The following is a 14,314-nucleotide window of genomic DNA, read 5'->3' on the forward strand; positions in this document are numbered from 1 at the left end:
CAACCAAAAAAACCAAGACCTGAAAAAAAGTTTATACACATAACTATTTCAAAAATGACAATGATGGTAAAATCAAGGAAAAGGCAGGAAGTTTTTCCCCTAGGTGTTATTTTTCATTAAAGGAGGAGCAAGAAGAATATGTATGGGCTCAAAGGAGCAGCAGATTCATGTCACTTGCAAAAAAATATTTTCTGATTAAAAAAATACAAAAATATCAAATAGAAAAATGGTGTAGAAAGAACAGTCTTTGAATAAAAAGCTTAAAGGGTGACAATATCTGGTTATATTCAAGAAAAAAAAAAAAAAAAGAGGAGCAGAAAAATTACTGTTAGCCTATACAAAAGACAGCAGATGACAGAGTCATAGAGGTGCAAACTGATGTAGTGGAGGCAACATACCATCTTCATCTGTCCGAATCAATACTGCTAAGCTCTCTGGGCCAGGTCCAACATCAGTGTGAGCAGTCACAGAGATCCGGTACTCAGTCCACTTTTCCAGCTGTTCCAAAAGGTACTGGGTACTGTCCGAGGAAATTCCCAAAATTTCGTGGGGCTTGACGTCTTCTCCATCAATTCCAATGTACTTGATGGAGTATGCAGTGATAATGCCATTCTGTTTTTCCAACGGTGGAGGTTTCCAACTTACCAAAATGCTAGTGGAGCTGGGGCTTGTGCAACTAATGTCTTGAGGAGGAGCTGATGGCTCTAATTTCAGTAGTGGGTTAAAGGAGGATTTGAGTGGAAGGATAGAAGTGATTGAAAAAAATGAACAAAAAAGAAAAAATAAAAATAAATAAAAGAGAACCAAATGAAAATAATAAATAAACAAAAAAGTAGAAACTCAAAAAAGCAAAACGTCAGATAATCATATGCACCTTGGCTTATTAACATAAGGAAACTGAAAATGAACAGGTGAACTAAATGGTGAAAAAGATGTAAGGGAGATATATGAAAATGAAGCCTCAAAATAATATTACCTACCTGTAATTAAAATTCTTCTTGAAACAAAACAAAAACGTGATACCTCTATGACTACTGATCTATCTTTACAATCCTGGCAATTAGTGCAAGCTATAACACTTTAAATGTATAACACATTACATATATTTGCTTACAAATTTTGACATCCCCTTCAAGTGGTTTTACTTTCCTTAAGACAGAAAATCTTCTTTTACAGAACATCTAAAAACTTGCAATAATTGCTAGAAATTGCTCCATAGGTTGCCATTTTTGCAGCCTTTCCATTCTCATAAACAAATTACTGGTTTTCTGGATTTTTTTAAATGAGTCTGCCTGACACAAGTCAACCATAAATTACATTTAAATTGAAAGCATTTACCTAGGCATTTATTGTAGCTAACATACTATGAGCATGCAGTTCACAGAAGATGATGAAAGTCTTAGCCAAATATTTACCTACCAGGAAAAAGTGACAGGCTTGTTGATTCTGACTGTAACTTGTACTTGTACTTACCCTAGATCAGCTGTCAGTTTTATTTTTTTAACTCCTCTTGGAGACACCTTTGCTAGCAAAGAATTAATTCTACCAGTAGTATATATTATTTCTACAGAAAAAAAAACAAAACCAAAAAAACAACTACCCCAAACAGCATGTAAAGAAAGCAGGTATTCATTTTACAAAGTGAGTTTACAAGCCCAACACCTCAGAATGTGAGTTTCTGACTTTGTTTCATCTCCTGTCAGCATCACCAGTCTTCCAGAGCAGAAATGCTCACCTTTACTTATTTGTTCCCAAAGGAGTATGTTAGCATATTTACCTTTTCCAAGCTTCAGAGCATCTAAGCATGCATGTCATTCCACTGCTTTCAGTGAGGCAAATCAAGTACTGAAAGTTAGGTATGCATTTATGCGCTTAAATGCACTTTGACTTACCAAAATCTATGCTTACTAACAGATCATTCAGAGCACCAGAAAAAGGAGCCATAATTCAAACTCACTAGCAGAAGGAGGGGATATGAACTCCTTTCCTATTTCTGCCTCCTGTCTTGTAAGAAAAAAGTCTTTGTGTGCAAGATCTTTTTTTCCCCCTTTACATCCCCCTCTCCACCTTTTCTTTCCGTTTCTTAAGGGAAAAAAGAAACAAATGGATACTTATATATACTTATCACATCAAACAAAATTAAAACAACAGATAAGGCCTAGGACCCTGCTGTGACCTACTGCATTTACACATGTATCCTTCGGTTCCCTACAGTTCTTTCTACAGGGATCAATGGCTTTTTACTCAGTATGGTACACTGCTCCTCCAAAGGGAAGATAGGAAGGAATTTACTAGAATTTCAATTAAGCAGAGGAGGTGGAGGGAAGAGTAGATGAGAATTAACACATTTTGAGTTATTTTTATAGACTAATTCAGTAATCAACTACTCAAAAGAAATGGATCCCCTTCTACCATTAACTTGTGCAGAAAGTGAAACACATGTAAAATGTCCCTTAAGGATCTTACAAAAAAGAAATAAATCACTGCAGCACCTTCCTCTGATACAAAGATGAAAGGCAGTAGCACATTCTGGTGAATATTGCTAATAAAATCACAGAAGTTTATTAATTTTTGATCCATTATACTCTCAAAATGCAAAATATTGCACTTATGTAACTGAGGCTAACTTGAAGGCTACTTTAACCAGTTTTATTAATGCATATATTTTTTTTCTTAATTGCACACTAAAAGAAAAAAAAAAAAAAAAGGACTTTTTGCTTGGATCTGACCACTGAAATCAACTGGATTTCGCTACTATCTGAAGACACAAAGTGGAGATAAACATAACACATTCTTATATGCAAGGAGAGAAAATGGCAATGTCCTTATATAAGGAACACACAGCCTTGGATCCTAGATGTTTGTTTTGTATGCAATCTAAGCAATCTTCACCCAATATAAGATAATGAGCATTCCAAATAGTTGAAATGGCTCCCAGAATAAATAAATACCTATTTCTTAATCAAATTATTCATTCTGAATTACTAAACTGAAAAATTGCCTTGACACTATATCTAAAACTAACCTTGTGTTACATGTGGTTTTTTGTACTTATCCCAAGTGCATTAGAAATGCTTCAGAAACTCATTTAGCTTTGCTTAAAGGTGAGCTGCACTGTGTTTCCAGTCACACTAATTGATATTAATATATTACACTAACAAGAAATGGTAGTGTAATCACATGTCATGACTGCAAATTAAAAAGACTAATGTCAACAGAGAAACTGAATTTTCTGTTTTGAATTATCTTACTTTAAGAACAGGCAATTTAATTTAAAACAAATACAAATGGAATTGTACTAAGTTTTTAAATGACACATTGTAATGCAAACTGTCAGGAAATCATAACTTATCAGGCAAGAATAATCCTCCTGGACGTCATTGCTGAATAGCTGATTGTTTTAGTTGTCTTAATTTAAATGATTTAAGGTGCATATACAAGTCCCTGACAAATTTTTACATCTCAAACTGGTTTTTCTCGAGGTGGAAATGACTGAATATCATAAAAAATCCCAGATTAAGAAAATTTAACAAAATCAGAATAAGCTACTATAGAAGAGTTCTTATGAAATATCTGGTACAGTCTGAAATATTCAACCTGGTCCACTTTTTTGCACTTTTTTGAGACAAATTTTTGCACTGCAGGGGGATGCTGCAGAAATGACCTAGGAAGTATGCAGAGTAGGGAGGTGGAATTTTATTGGTTGAGGACTTTCATTAATGTACACCTATTGCATGGTACAACATTTCACCTTATTATAAAATAAAATTTCATTATGCCAACTTTATATTGCCTCCTTAGACACTGGTTTGTTTCGGCTGTTTTTTGAAACTATGTAAAAGCCACTCATATATTAAGTTGATCACAATACACCTCAAAACTTCATATTTTAAGCACTCTTTTGCTGTGTCAAGCAACATGAATACTGTATTTTGCTTTTTTCTCTGTTTCTGCCTACCTGGGTTACTGAGATTAATAAAGAGAAAGAGAAAAATTATTTAAAGGAAAGACACCTACTTGACTGCATGGTTCTGGCTGAGATTTCTGCTGTTGAGGCACCCAGGCCTTGAGGAGACCGTGCAGCTAGGCGGAACAAGTACAGGCTGTTTGGCCTTAAGCCTTGCAGACGATAGGATGTAGTAGGCTCAGTGGAAACCCGTTGCTAAATGTAGATAGTAAGAAAATGTCTTGGTTAGTATTCAGAGACTATAAATTCCCTATATTGCCTGTATGCTTTTGTACTGGGATAAAACCACAGAGAAAAACTTAAATTGAAAAAAAATAAAGCAGAACAAAACCAAACTAAACAAATCCAAAACCAAATACATTTCTTTTGACACACAATAATAAACTATTTTTTTAAAGTCAACAGTTTAACAGATGAAACTCAGAGCCACAAACAAAGCTTGACTGTTTGAGGAACAAATAGTTACATACAAAGTATGAAAGGCTTTTCAGACAATACCACATGAATGAAGCCTTACCTATAACTGTCTTCTATGTCAGTGATTTTATAGTGTAAGTTACCCTTGGGTTTAACCTTGTAGTTAAATTTGTATTTAAATTATTAAAAGCAAATTCTTCCACAGGATAACTTACTAAGCAGCAGTCTGCATTCTATTTGGAAGTGAAATAGAGACCTGGCCCCCTTAGACAAAATAAGCATATGAATTCACAGTGTATGTGTGAAGCTGCCATAAACATAAACTCAGTTGAAGCATCAGCAAGGACTTGAAGATGCAGGAGAAATCAATGAGGCTGAAAATCTCCTGTGCCCTTCTGAGAATCCTGGCTTCTTTTTTTTCCCTCTGTGACACCTGTTAATATGGCATTTTCCCTACCAGAAGAACAGTTTATTCTAAAGTTTATGGCACAAAAACAACAGACGCCCACAAACTGAAAATTCTTTATGAAGTAATGGCACAGAAAAAGTCTATTGCAGGTCTTAATCTTTAGGAAGAACCTCCTGTTGTCTTCTCAATTACTACTGAAAGATTAGAAAATCTCAGGAATTCTCTTACACAATGGCAAAGAGAAACAAAAATTATCTAAGGCTGTGAATAGATTTCAAAGTTCAGGTGTAAGTTCAAAAAAGGCTTAATGGGTCCATGAAATGTCCTTAAATATTTTTCCCCAAGCCTTTATAGACAAACAGGCTCAGAGGGACATAATCAATGTCTGAAACTGAACGGAATTTCTGTGGAGGATTCATTGCCTTCTACAGCAAAATTCCACTGGCTGGTAACCACTGACAACATTTTCTGCGGTTTACACACTTTCAGTCTGAAACTAGGCTAACTGCTGAGCTTAACAAACCTAAATATCAAGGCATTTCTACTAAAATAAGTTACTAAAATATGAAACTTAAACCATTGCCGCATTTTATGCCCAACTTTTTAAAGATGACTTAGAAGAGGTACAATCTTGCCACTTACTTCCTCCCCATGCTCCCCATCTTTGTAAACCAGTTCATAGCTGGAAATGGTATCAGACCGTGGAGGTGTCCAGGAAAGCAGTATGCTTGTTTCAGACTCAGGTTCTGCTTTGAAGTTCAATGGTTGACCAGGCACTAAGGAAAAGTTGAGCAGTGTTGCCAATTATTTACTTGGATACTTCAATATTTTAAAATATTTTAAAATGTTATGCAAATATGGCATGCAATATTACTTTCATTTATCTTACTGAACTTAAACAAATTGATTCACAATACTATGAAACAAAATTATCTAAGCACAGAAAAAGTAAAATGATACATTTAATTCACCTGTTAAAAATTATCAAGGATTTAAAATAAATGCTTTTGCAGTGTAAATAAAGCAAACAGAGCTGAAATGCCATTGAAGAGATGCCTGGTGATGAATACCAGCAATCTAATAACCTATGTGTGAAATGGCAAATATATACATCTATACATAGAATGTTTTTCTCATGTGTGCATGAGAAAAAGTGAATAGAACATATGATCAGCTGAAATAGTCTAGATTAAAGTGTTAAAAGTACTACATGCATTTCCAGACATGAATTTTTTATTTTTTTCTCAGCTCATAAATGAAAGTAAACATATCCTGGTCTTAAGAAGATAGATACCCACATAAAAAACCCAGCTTGTTTAACCTGAAGTAGTTATAACCTAGTGAAGAGATATTCAGTTAATTTCTCACTAAGTGAAGTATTTCCACCCTTTAGTGAGTGGTATAGTTAAGAATATAGTTGAATTTCTAGTGACAACATTTTCTAATTGCAAGATGCAAAATGTACTTTTGACTGCACTAGTCAATAACATTCTCTGCTACTATATCTTATGCAATGGTCACAGAAATTATCCACACTAAATGTTATTCTAATTTATTTCTTCAATTGTGAAGCAAATGATAAGGTTGACTATGAAAAGACAGGAAAAGATAACTATATCATTGGATTGTGTACAATAGCTTTGGTACCGAAGTTCTAAAACATTACTTCCAGTTAATAGTGCCATTGATAAGGCATAAAACAGTTTTCCACAGCATTTTTAGCTGTTCAAGATAAAATGCAACATGCTGTCATTTTTGTCAGGGGAAAAATAAAAAGATGTACTTAGCACACACTGAGAACAGGTGTAAGAAGTAGGATGTGACAATAACGATGGTTTCACAAACAATTATCAGAGAAGAATTCTATGACAGCATTACATGTATGTTCGTTTAGTACAGTAAAAGACCTAAAAACTGCAGAGAGTAAACTGTTAAAATAATTTGGTATTTTGTTTTTTATCTTCCCCAGACTTCTACAGAATATCAGCTTGAGGAGGATACTGTCCTTGTGTATTCTGGTGCAGATTTTATATCTAACTTCCAACAAACAGAACCTTTATATCTGAGCTGTATATTCTTCCAGCTCCTGGGTGGACTTTATTTTTTTAATGAGTGAGCGAGAGTAAAAGGAGACCAACTCTTTTACAGGAATAAAAAGGGACAGGACTAATTACATGTTCTTCTGAAATGTGTCTGGTCTAAAAAGAGACTACTGCCTGGGTCCTGCAAAGTGCAAAGAGGAAATGACCCCAAAGCAGAGCCATTAGAGGAAACACCAACTAAGTATTTGTGACAGATTCTAATTTTGCAAGGAGTGGCTGCAGTGCTAGCAGTGGTCCAGCTGGGAGAATGGATGGCTCTCAACAGTGCTCCCAGCAGTGACAGAAGGAATGGAAGAGATATAGCCAGGCTCTTCACAGAGTGCAGAAGGTGAGATGCCGTGGCACAAGCTGAAAACATGAGAGGCTCAGGACAGTGCAGAAATGCAGCCAGGGCCCACGGAGGTTGGACCATGGGGTGTTTTACACATCAAGTGGGTGAAGCCCTAAGAAACTCAGTCTGACCCCGGAGCTGAGCCTGCTCTGGGCAGTGGCTGTGGCTGGACACCTCTGCAGATAATCATCCTGCCAGCCTGAATTGTCCCATAATGCTATGATCTGTACTTAATGTATGGATACATGAATTGTAGAACACAGCCAGGCAGTCATAGCAAATGACCAGTCAAGTGACTCATATGAAGTCTGGTACCATCTGTTATGATAAATATGGCAGCAGATGGAGAACTGAGCGTATTTCCTGACTCTCAACATGTTTTAAGACCCTCATTCTCCAAGTATTCCTTTTAGAAAAACCCAAACCCTTTGTCATCTAGGTCTGCAGTTCTCAATATTCTTATAATACAAGCTGATGGCTAATTGGACTTTTCCAATAGCTGTTTGTCAAAATAGTATCTTGCTTTAAAATTTAATCTCCCCTTGGATTTTTTAACCACAGTCAGACAACTCTGATGCTGTAAACACTGACAGAAGCAAAAGGTAACAGGGAAGTCTGCATTGCTCCAAACAGATAAGAGAAGATGACGAAAAAAGAAAAGAAACCGAAAATAACGGAAATTAAACACAATTTATTGCCAATAAACTCTGGTATGGAACCCATACCAAAGTAAAACTCAATGAGTTCAATAAGAAACCAGTTTTGCAAAGGACAACAGATCGACCAAGAGAATTTACAATCAGTAGGGAACCTAAAGGGACCAAGAGTTTATGCTTCTGATTTCTCTGAAAGAAGTATGAAATTCTACAGAGGAACTTCTACAATTGAAGAGCTACTGTGCTCCAGAGTTTTTGCTTTGTAAACAACATATATGTATTTTTTTAAAATAACCAGTCCTAATAGAATATAATTAAAAAATAAAATGGGTAACATACAAAATAAAATGTGCACTGTGTAACATATAAAATAATATGTGCACTGGGTTATCCCCGTCTCTGCTACAACTGAAATAATCTCTTTGAATGAGTCTGAACATATCTGAGGTTTGCAGTATCAAACAAAGAACCACAGTACTCAAAATAATTACTATACATTTCAGATTTTTAAAAAAGCATACTATATTATGTGAAAATTAGTCAGAAATCCATAAATCACTTTCTTCAAATATTATCTCTGACATAGTGGGAGTCCAGAGAATAAAATAAACATGTCAGTCAGTCTTAAAGACAAGAGTCTACCTGGTCCTGTCTAAATGACTAAAGAACACAGTAAAGAGATAAATTATCAGTGTGTGAAGCTAAGATCCTCAATGCTGGACTCATCTCGTTAGCATTTAAATTAAGTAAAATAGAGACTACAACAATTTAAAAAAGTTAGCTGTGCATTGAGAGTAGGGGAGTTATTAAAAAACTAAAATAGTTTTTCCTACCTGACCAGAAATGTCCCTTGAGGGAAGTTTTAAAATTTAAGTCAGTTAAAAAGCTATCCTATACCCCACCTCAGCATCAATACATGTAGGTATCTCAAAGGGGCACGCCACGAGGACTGTGGCAGACTCTTTCCAGTGGTGCCCAGAGAGAGGATGATGAAGTGGCCATATTCTAAACCAAAAGAAATTTCTCCTCAACCTGAGGAAGAGCTTCTTCATATTGAGGATGGCAGAACACTGGAACAGGCTGCCCAGGGAGGTTGTGGTGTTTCCCTCTCTGGAGACATTCAAAACCCACCTGGACATGTTCCTTTGTCACCTGCTCCAGGTGACCCTGCCTTGTCAGAGAAGTTGGACTGGATGATCTCCAGAGGTCCCTTTCAACTCTAGATTCCTCCCACCTGATTTCTTGCTTTTTGAGTTTCTAGGTACATGCTCTCAACTCTTTTAATGTGGAAGTCCATTTCATGAAATGCTGCAAAACACACTAGGCTAGGACTGTGGAGTTTCAGAGACATCAGGTCTCCCTGTTCATGTGTTCATGAAAAAAATTTAAATGTCTGGTAAAGTAGCTAGCTTGCTACAACACAGAACAGTACTTTGTTGCTACCAACTCTTTCTCTGAACTTCTAATCATCTTTTACACATGACCTCCAGAAACATTGATTTTGTTGAATCTAAGGCTCCACTTATGTGCCCTGCAAGTCAGATACTGGACCTTCTCATTACTGTCCTTTTTCCTATGTTCAAAGCACTACCCTTTAATAATTGTAATAAAACTAAGTCTTCAAATAATGGAGATCCAACATTTAAAACCAATGTTTTGTGTTTGAGGGGTTTTTTTCCACAGAAACATATGCTAACAGGTACACATTCATTTCCCTGAATATTTACTATTTTTTTCCTCTCTCTCTTTTTCCAGTAATACACTATCCAACAGACCTTGTGTACTCTCTCCTGCCTTTCTATCTAAACCCAGAAACAAGATTCACTTAATTCCTTTAGTAGCTATCCTCTCTTTACAGGTTAAAATTTAAATGAAAACTCAAAGTGAGACAGTTCAAAACTCTATATTTTCTTGGTACACACTGATTAAAATATGTTGCTTAGAGTACACACTCTTACAACCCGTTTAAGCCCAGAAAGGAGTTATGAAAAGTGCATCCTGAGCAGCTAAAATGGACACAAACAAATTTTGTTTTCTAACAAAGTAAAAAAAAAAAAACAAGAAAGAAAAAATGGAAAAAAAAAAATTTTTTTTTTAAAAAAAAAAAAAAAAAAAAAAAAAAAAAAAAAAAAAAAAAAAAAAAACAAACCAAAAAACAAGTATCACAAGAAAACTTATATTAATCCTTCTTTATTCTAAAATTTGGTAAGTCAATTAACCTACATAATAGACCAGTCCTGACTCCATCCTCAACAGAATCTAATCCTCCAGCCCAAAATGCAAAATACTTTCTTAACTTTTGGAATTGGTTTCCTTTTACTCAAAAAGCTCAGCTGCACAGCTAGTTTCTGATTACAGAATTGGTTAAAATTGGGTCTTTTTAAAGAAAACACCGCTGAAAACAACTGGGCAATATGACATGGCTTTGCCTTCAAATGCTTAAGAAAAATACTGAACACTGAAACTAAAATTTTTTGGGTTTTTTTTTCAGTGTCTTGTTGTCTGAAAAATATATCCTTCTCTTTCCCTCAAACTACATGCTCCCAGTCAATATTTTAATTAGAAATCTAAATTTCACTACCAGCAGAGTTTCGGCTGATCTGCAAAGAAAGAAGCCATTCATATACCCATTTGAAAAGAATAATTCTGCTATACTAAGAAAACAAAAATGCCTCTGAACAGTATTTTTAATAAGAAATTATTCATTTTTTTAATCTCTCTCCAAAGATCATAATACACTTAAGGCAGGAAAACTCTGAACCACCTAACAGAGCCTGTAAGTCACACGTCAGCAAGATTTTCTTTTATATATGCTCTAATGTCCCCAAAGTGAGGATTAAGCTAAATATGTATATACAATGGTAGGCTTATTTGTTTAAAATAAAATCAACCAAATGTAATCAGCATCCCATTCCTACTTTAACTCTTTTAAAATGTTTCCATATAAATCCATTTCCCCTGTCCTTAAATGGCACTTTATATTCACTTTAAGATTTGGAATGTGTTTAATCTTGAGAGATTTTAACTAAAACAATGATATTCAGATGTGCATTAAAGCAAATTGGGAAGAAAAGGGCAAGGAGGGCATTTTTTTATGATGTTCATTGAAGAGAAACTTCTGGATAGAGAGATGGGCAAATATTAGTTTTTAACCATACCCTGAACTGGACAACTTCATTAGACTTTTGTAGTTTCTATCTCCTTTAAGACTTAAAACATTTGTATTTCAAGCAAAAGTATCAGTACTTAAATATGCTTCCTGTATGCCCCATTCTTTCTTTTCAAATATTTCAATTTTTTTAACATAGTCACAATTAAACATTGAAATAATGTATTGAGAAACCCTCCAGCACTGTAAATGTTGTTGTAATTTCTTCAGATTGCAACAGTAATCAGAAACAGATGGACATGCTTACTTCTCTGAAGTGACCTCAGAAAGTAACGTAACTTGGGCCAGTCCAGCTGAGCCTCAGTGCTCATTATTTTGATTCCTTCATCCTTCACTGGGGAAGCCACTGCCAGACACTTGCTAATCTAAGAGGTTTACAGTTGTGAGTGAAAACACAGATAAGGAGCTCACTAAACCTTCTTCTGGAAAAGCCTTTTGCATGTGGATTCAATCAGAAGTCAGATGTCAATATCAAAACTAGTTCTCTGAAAAAGGTTGCAAAGGCCAAAATTAAACTATGATGTATATATTGACATTTGCAAGTGAAAATTTCATAACTTAGCTGAGATACTGAAAAAGGTAACATCTAGATCTTTGTGCAACACAACACCTAGAATGATTCCAGGACAATACATCAATTTCTGTCTTTATTAAATGCATGTTGCTAAAATGCAGAAGTTAAAACTAGATGAAACACAACTGTCTACAGTTATACTTTAGAGATCTGTTTTTAAGTATTTGAGGGATGCTAAATTCTGCAACAGGAAGCTTTCCTGTACTAAAAAATTCAAGCACTATTATATATTTCTAGGAAATCACTGGCCTACAGTAATACTTCATACAGCTTTCTCTAAACTGCTAGACAAATGGACCTTTTATTTCTTATTGCTACAATAAAACACTGTGCAGTGTAACACTACCAGAGCTTCTCACTTTAGATTTCATAAAAACTTTTCTGCCATGTTTTTTACTGTACTTGCTTGTCCTTTACTAATAAAACTAATTGATGGACCTAAAAGTTCTTGAACAGAAACAAAACAAAACAACACAACCTAACCGCAAACATAAACCAAGAAAATAGTGACACTGTGGTAAGCATTTTGTTGGGGCAGCTTTGATTTGACTTATAAATCCAAAGTGTACAAACCTGCTTGTTTGAATGTACACAAAGGTTTGTTGTACCTAATGCTCTCTTGTTTTCTGTGTTCTCATAATCTTACCAGCTATGTGAATACATATGCAGTACACATACATTTTAAATTTCCAAAAGCAATATTGTCTAGAGTGATATGGCATAGGAGAACTGCATGTCACCTAAAGAAAACCCACCAACACCCACAAGTTACACCTCAAAAAAAGCTATGAAGAATTACTGACAAGTAGGTTTAGTGCACAGAGCACTGCCAAACAAAAGCCATGAGATTTGGCCACCTCCAGGATGAAGGGCTCTCTGAGATTTCAACTGCACTGCAGATCAGTTCTTGACACTGATGAAAAAAGAAAGCATGATGGGGTAATTTCCACTCTGCAAAGATAACCTGCACTGTGGAACTGAGAAAGGTTATTCAGGCAAAAACTGCCTGAATAAACTGGCTATACTTGAGGGGCAGTTTTTTTGCAACATTTTAAACTGAAAGTCTCTCACAAATTTTGCTCATTACTTGCTTACCTCCTGTTTGAGTGATGACTTGAATGTCACTAGAAAGTGGTCCATCCCCAACAGAAGTAAAAGCAAGAACCTTCACAGAGTATGTTTTCTGGGGTACAAGATTCCCAATAGTGGTAATATGGCTGTCAGCCACGTTGTGCTTCATCCAACTGTTGACATGTTGAGTGGGGTCCATGGTGTAATAAACTCTGTAACCTTGTATTTGCCCATTGGGTTCCTCGGGTTCTTCCCACTGTACCAGAATGGTGGTGGAGCTCAGCATACGGGCCTGTACATTGCGTGGTGCACTTGAAGGTGCCTGTTCTGAAGTCCTCGTTGACACAGGCTCGCTGGGTGGTCCTCGCCCAATGTTATTTACAGCAACTACCCGAAATTCATACTCTGAATATGGGCTCAGACCAGCCACGCTGTAACGTGTTGTGGCCACCCCATCAATTTCTTTATATGGCTCCTCTGAGTTTTTGGGTTTGTGTTGGATTATGTAGTACGAAACTGGCTCAGGGTTTCCAGAATCCCAAGTCAATGTTATGCTAGTTGCTGTGCTTTCTGTCACCACAGGTGTTCCAGGAGGTTTGGGTAAGGCTAAATACACATAACAAAAAATACAGTTAGCACTATGTAACAGTAGACATTCTTTATTAGAATAAAAGTCTTACAAACAATAACTAAGAGCAAAACAAAAATAAACAGGAAGACAAAATGGAAACAAAGAGTAATCTGTTCAGAGCAAACTTTTGTCAATTACGATTTCCCCCAAAACCTATTGGAAAATCTTCAAGTTCTGTCCAATGCAGTTCATTTGTCATGAATTAATGATAGTGACTTCTGTAATAAATCTGTAACCATATGCAGAAGAGGAATCTTATAGAAAGACCATTCACAATTACAACTGAATTTTCTGATATTTTTTGAACCTCTCATTTCCAATTAGTGAATATGATACTTGGACACCCAGCAATTCTAAAAATGAAATTACTGGTTCTTAAAGGTTCCTGCTGTTGATAAATAAACAAAACATTTCAAGATCATTTCTTTAACTGAAATGAAGGCTGGGAACTAGACACAGAAGAATAACAAAAAATTATGACTAACTTATTTTAATAAATATTAATTATTCAATTAGTGATTATTACTGCTGTCTGAACCTGTATTTTGTCTTATGCTAGTGAGTGGTTAGAATATTTACCCTCTTGATTTAAGAGGGCAAATGGCATTTAGACCTTTTAGTGTAGTATGTTTGCTCAGAATGAATGAAATAAAAGACAGAACTGTGTCCAAATAAATGTGCTTGAGATATACCTTTGACAGTTATCTGTGCTATTGCTTCTATAACACCAAGGGTAGACATAGCAACACAAGTATAGTTTGCAGACTGTCTGACATCATTAAGCTCAAGGACGTTTCTCCCTATTGGCATATCATCCTCAGGTGTCAAATCTTCTGCTCCTAGCATCCATTTCACATATGGCATTGGTGATCCCACCGCAACACAGGTGATATTTACACTCCCGCCAGGCATGATCTCATGATTTGTTGGGGGTATAGAGAACCTCGGTGGGACCCGTCGAACTGGAACAGAACACAAAAAAAAGGT

The 14,314-nt window shown here is 35.7% G+C and overlaps 1 protein-coding gene across 1 annotated transcript in view; it reads right to left on the reverse strand.

Moving 5' to 3' along the window:
• The window catches only part of PTPRD (protein tyrosine phosphatase receptor type D), a 281,972-nt gene that overhangs the window by 114,495 nt on the left and 153,163 nt on the right, over positions 1-14,314 (reverse strand). Inside the window, exons 9-13 of the mRNA XM_041486099.1 lie at positions 14,020-14,289; positions 12,721-13,302; positions 5,436-5,569; positions 4,018-4,162; positions 399-704 (exon numbers count right to left, since the gene is read on the reverse strand). Coding sequence (XP_041342033.1) covers positions 399-704; positions 4,018-4,162; positions 5,436-5,569; positions 12,721-13,302; positions 14,020-14,289 — 1,437 coding nt within the window. The remainder of the gene's footprint in view (positions 1-398; positions 705-4,017; positions 4,163-5,435; positions 5,570-12,720; positions 13,303-14,019; positions 14,290-14,314) is intronic.

This window comes from Pyrgilauda ruficollis, unplaced genomic scaffold, assembly GCF_017590135.1.
Source record: "Pyrgilauda ruficollis isolate IOZ18807 unplaced genomic scaffold, ASM1759013v1 scaffold74, whole genome shotgun sequence".
NCBI classification, from domain to species: Eukaryota; Metazoa; Chordata; class Aves; order Passeriformes; family Passeridae; genus Pyrgilauda; species Pyrgilauda ruficollis.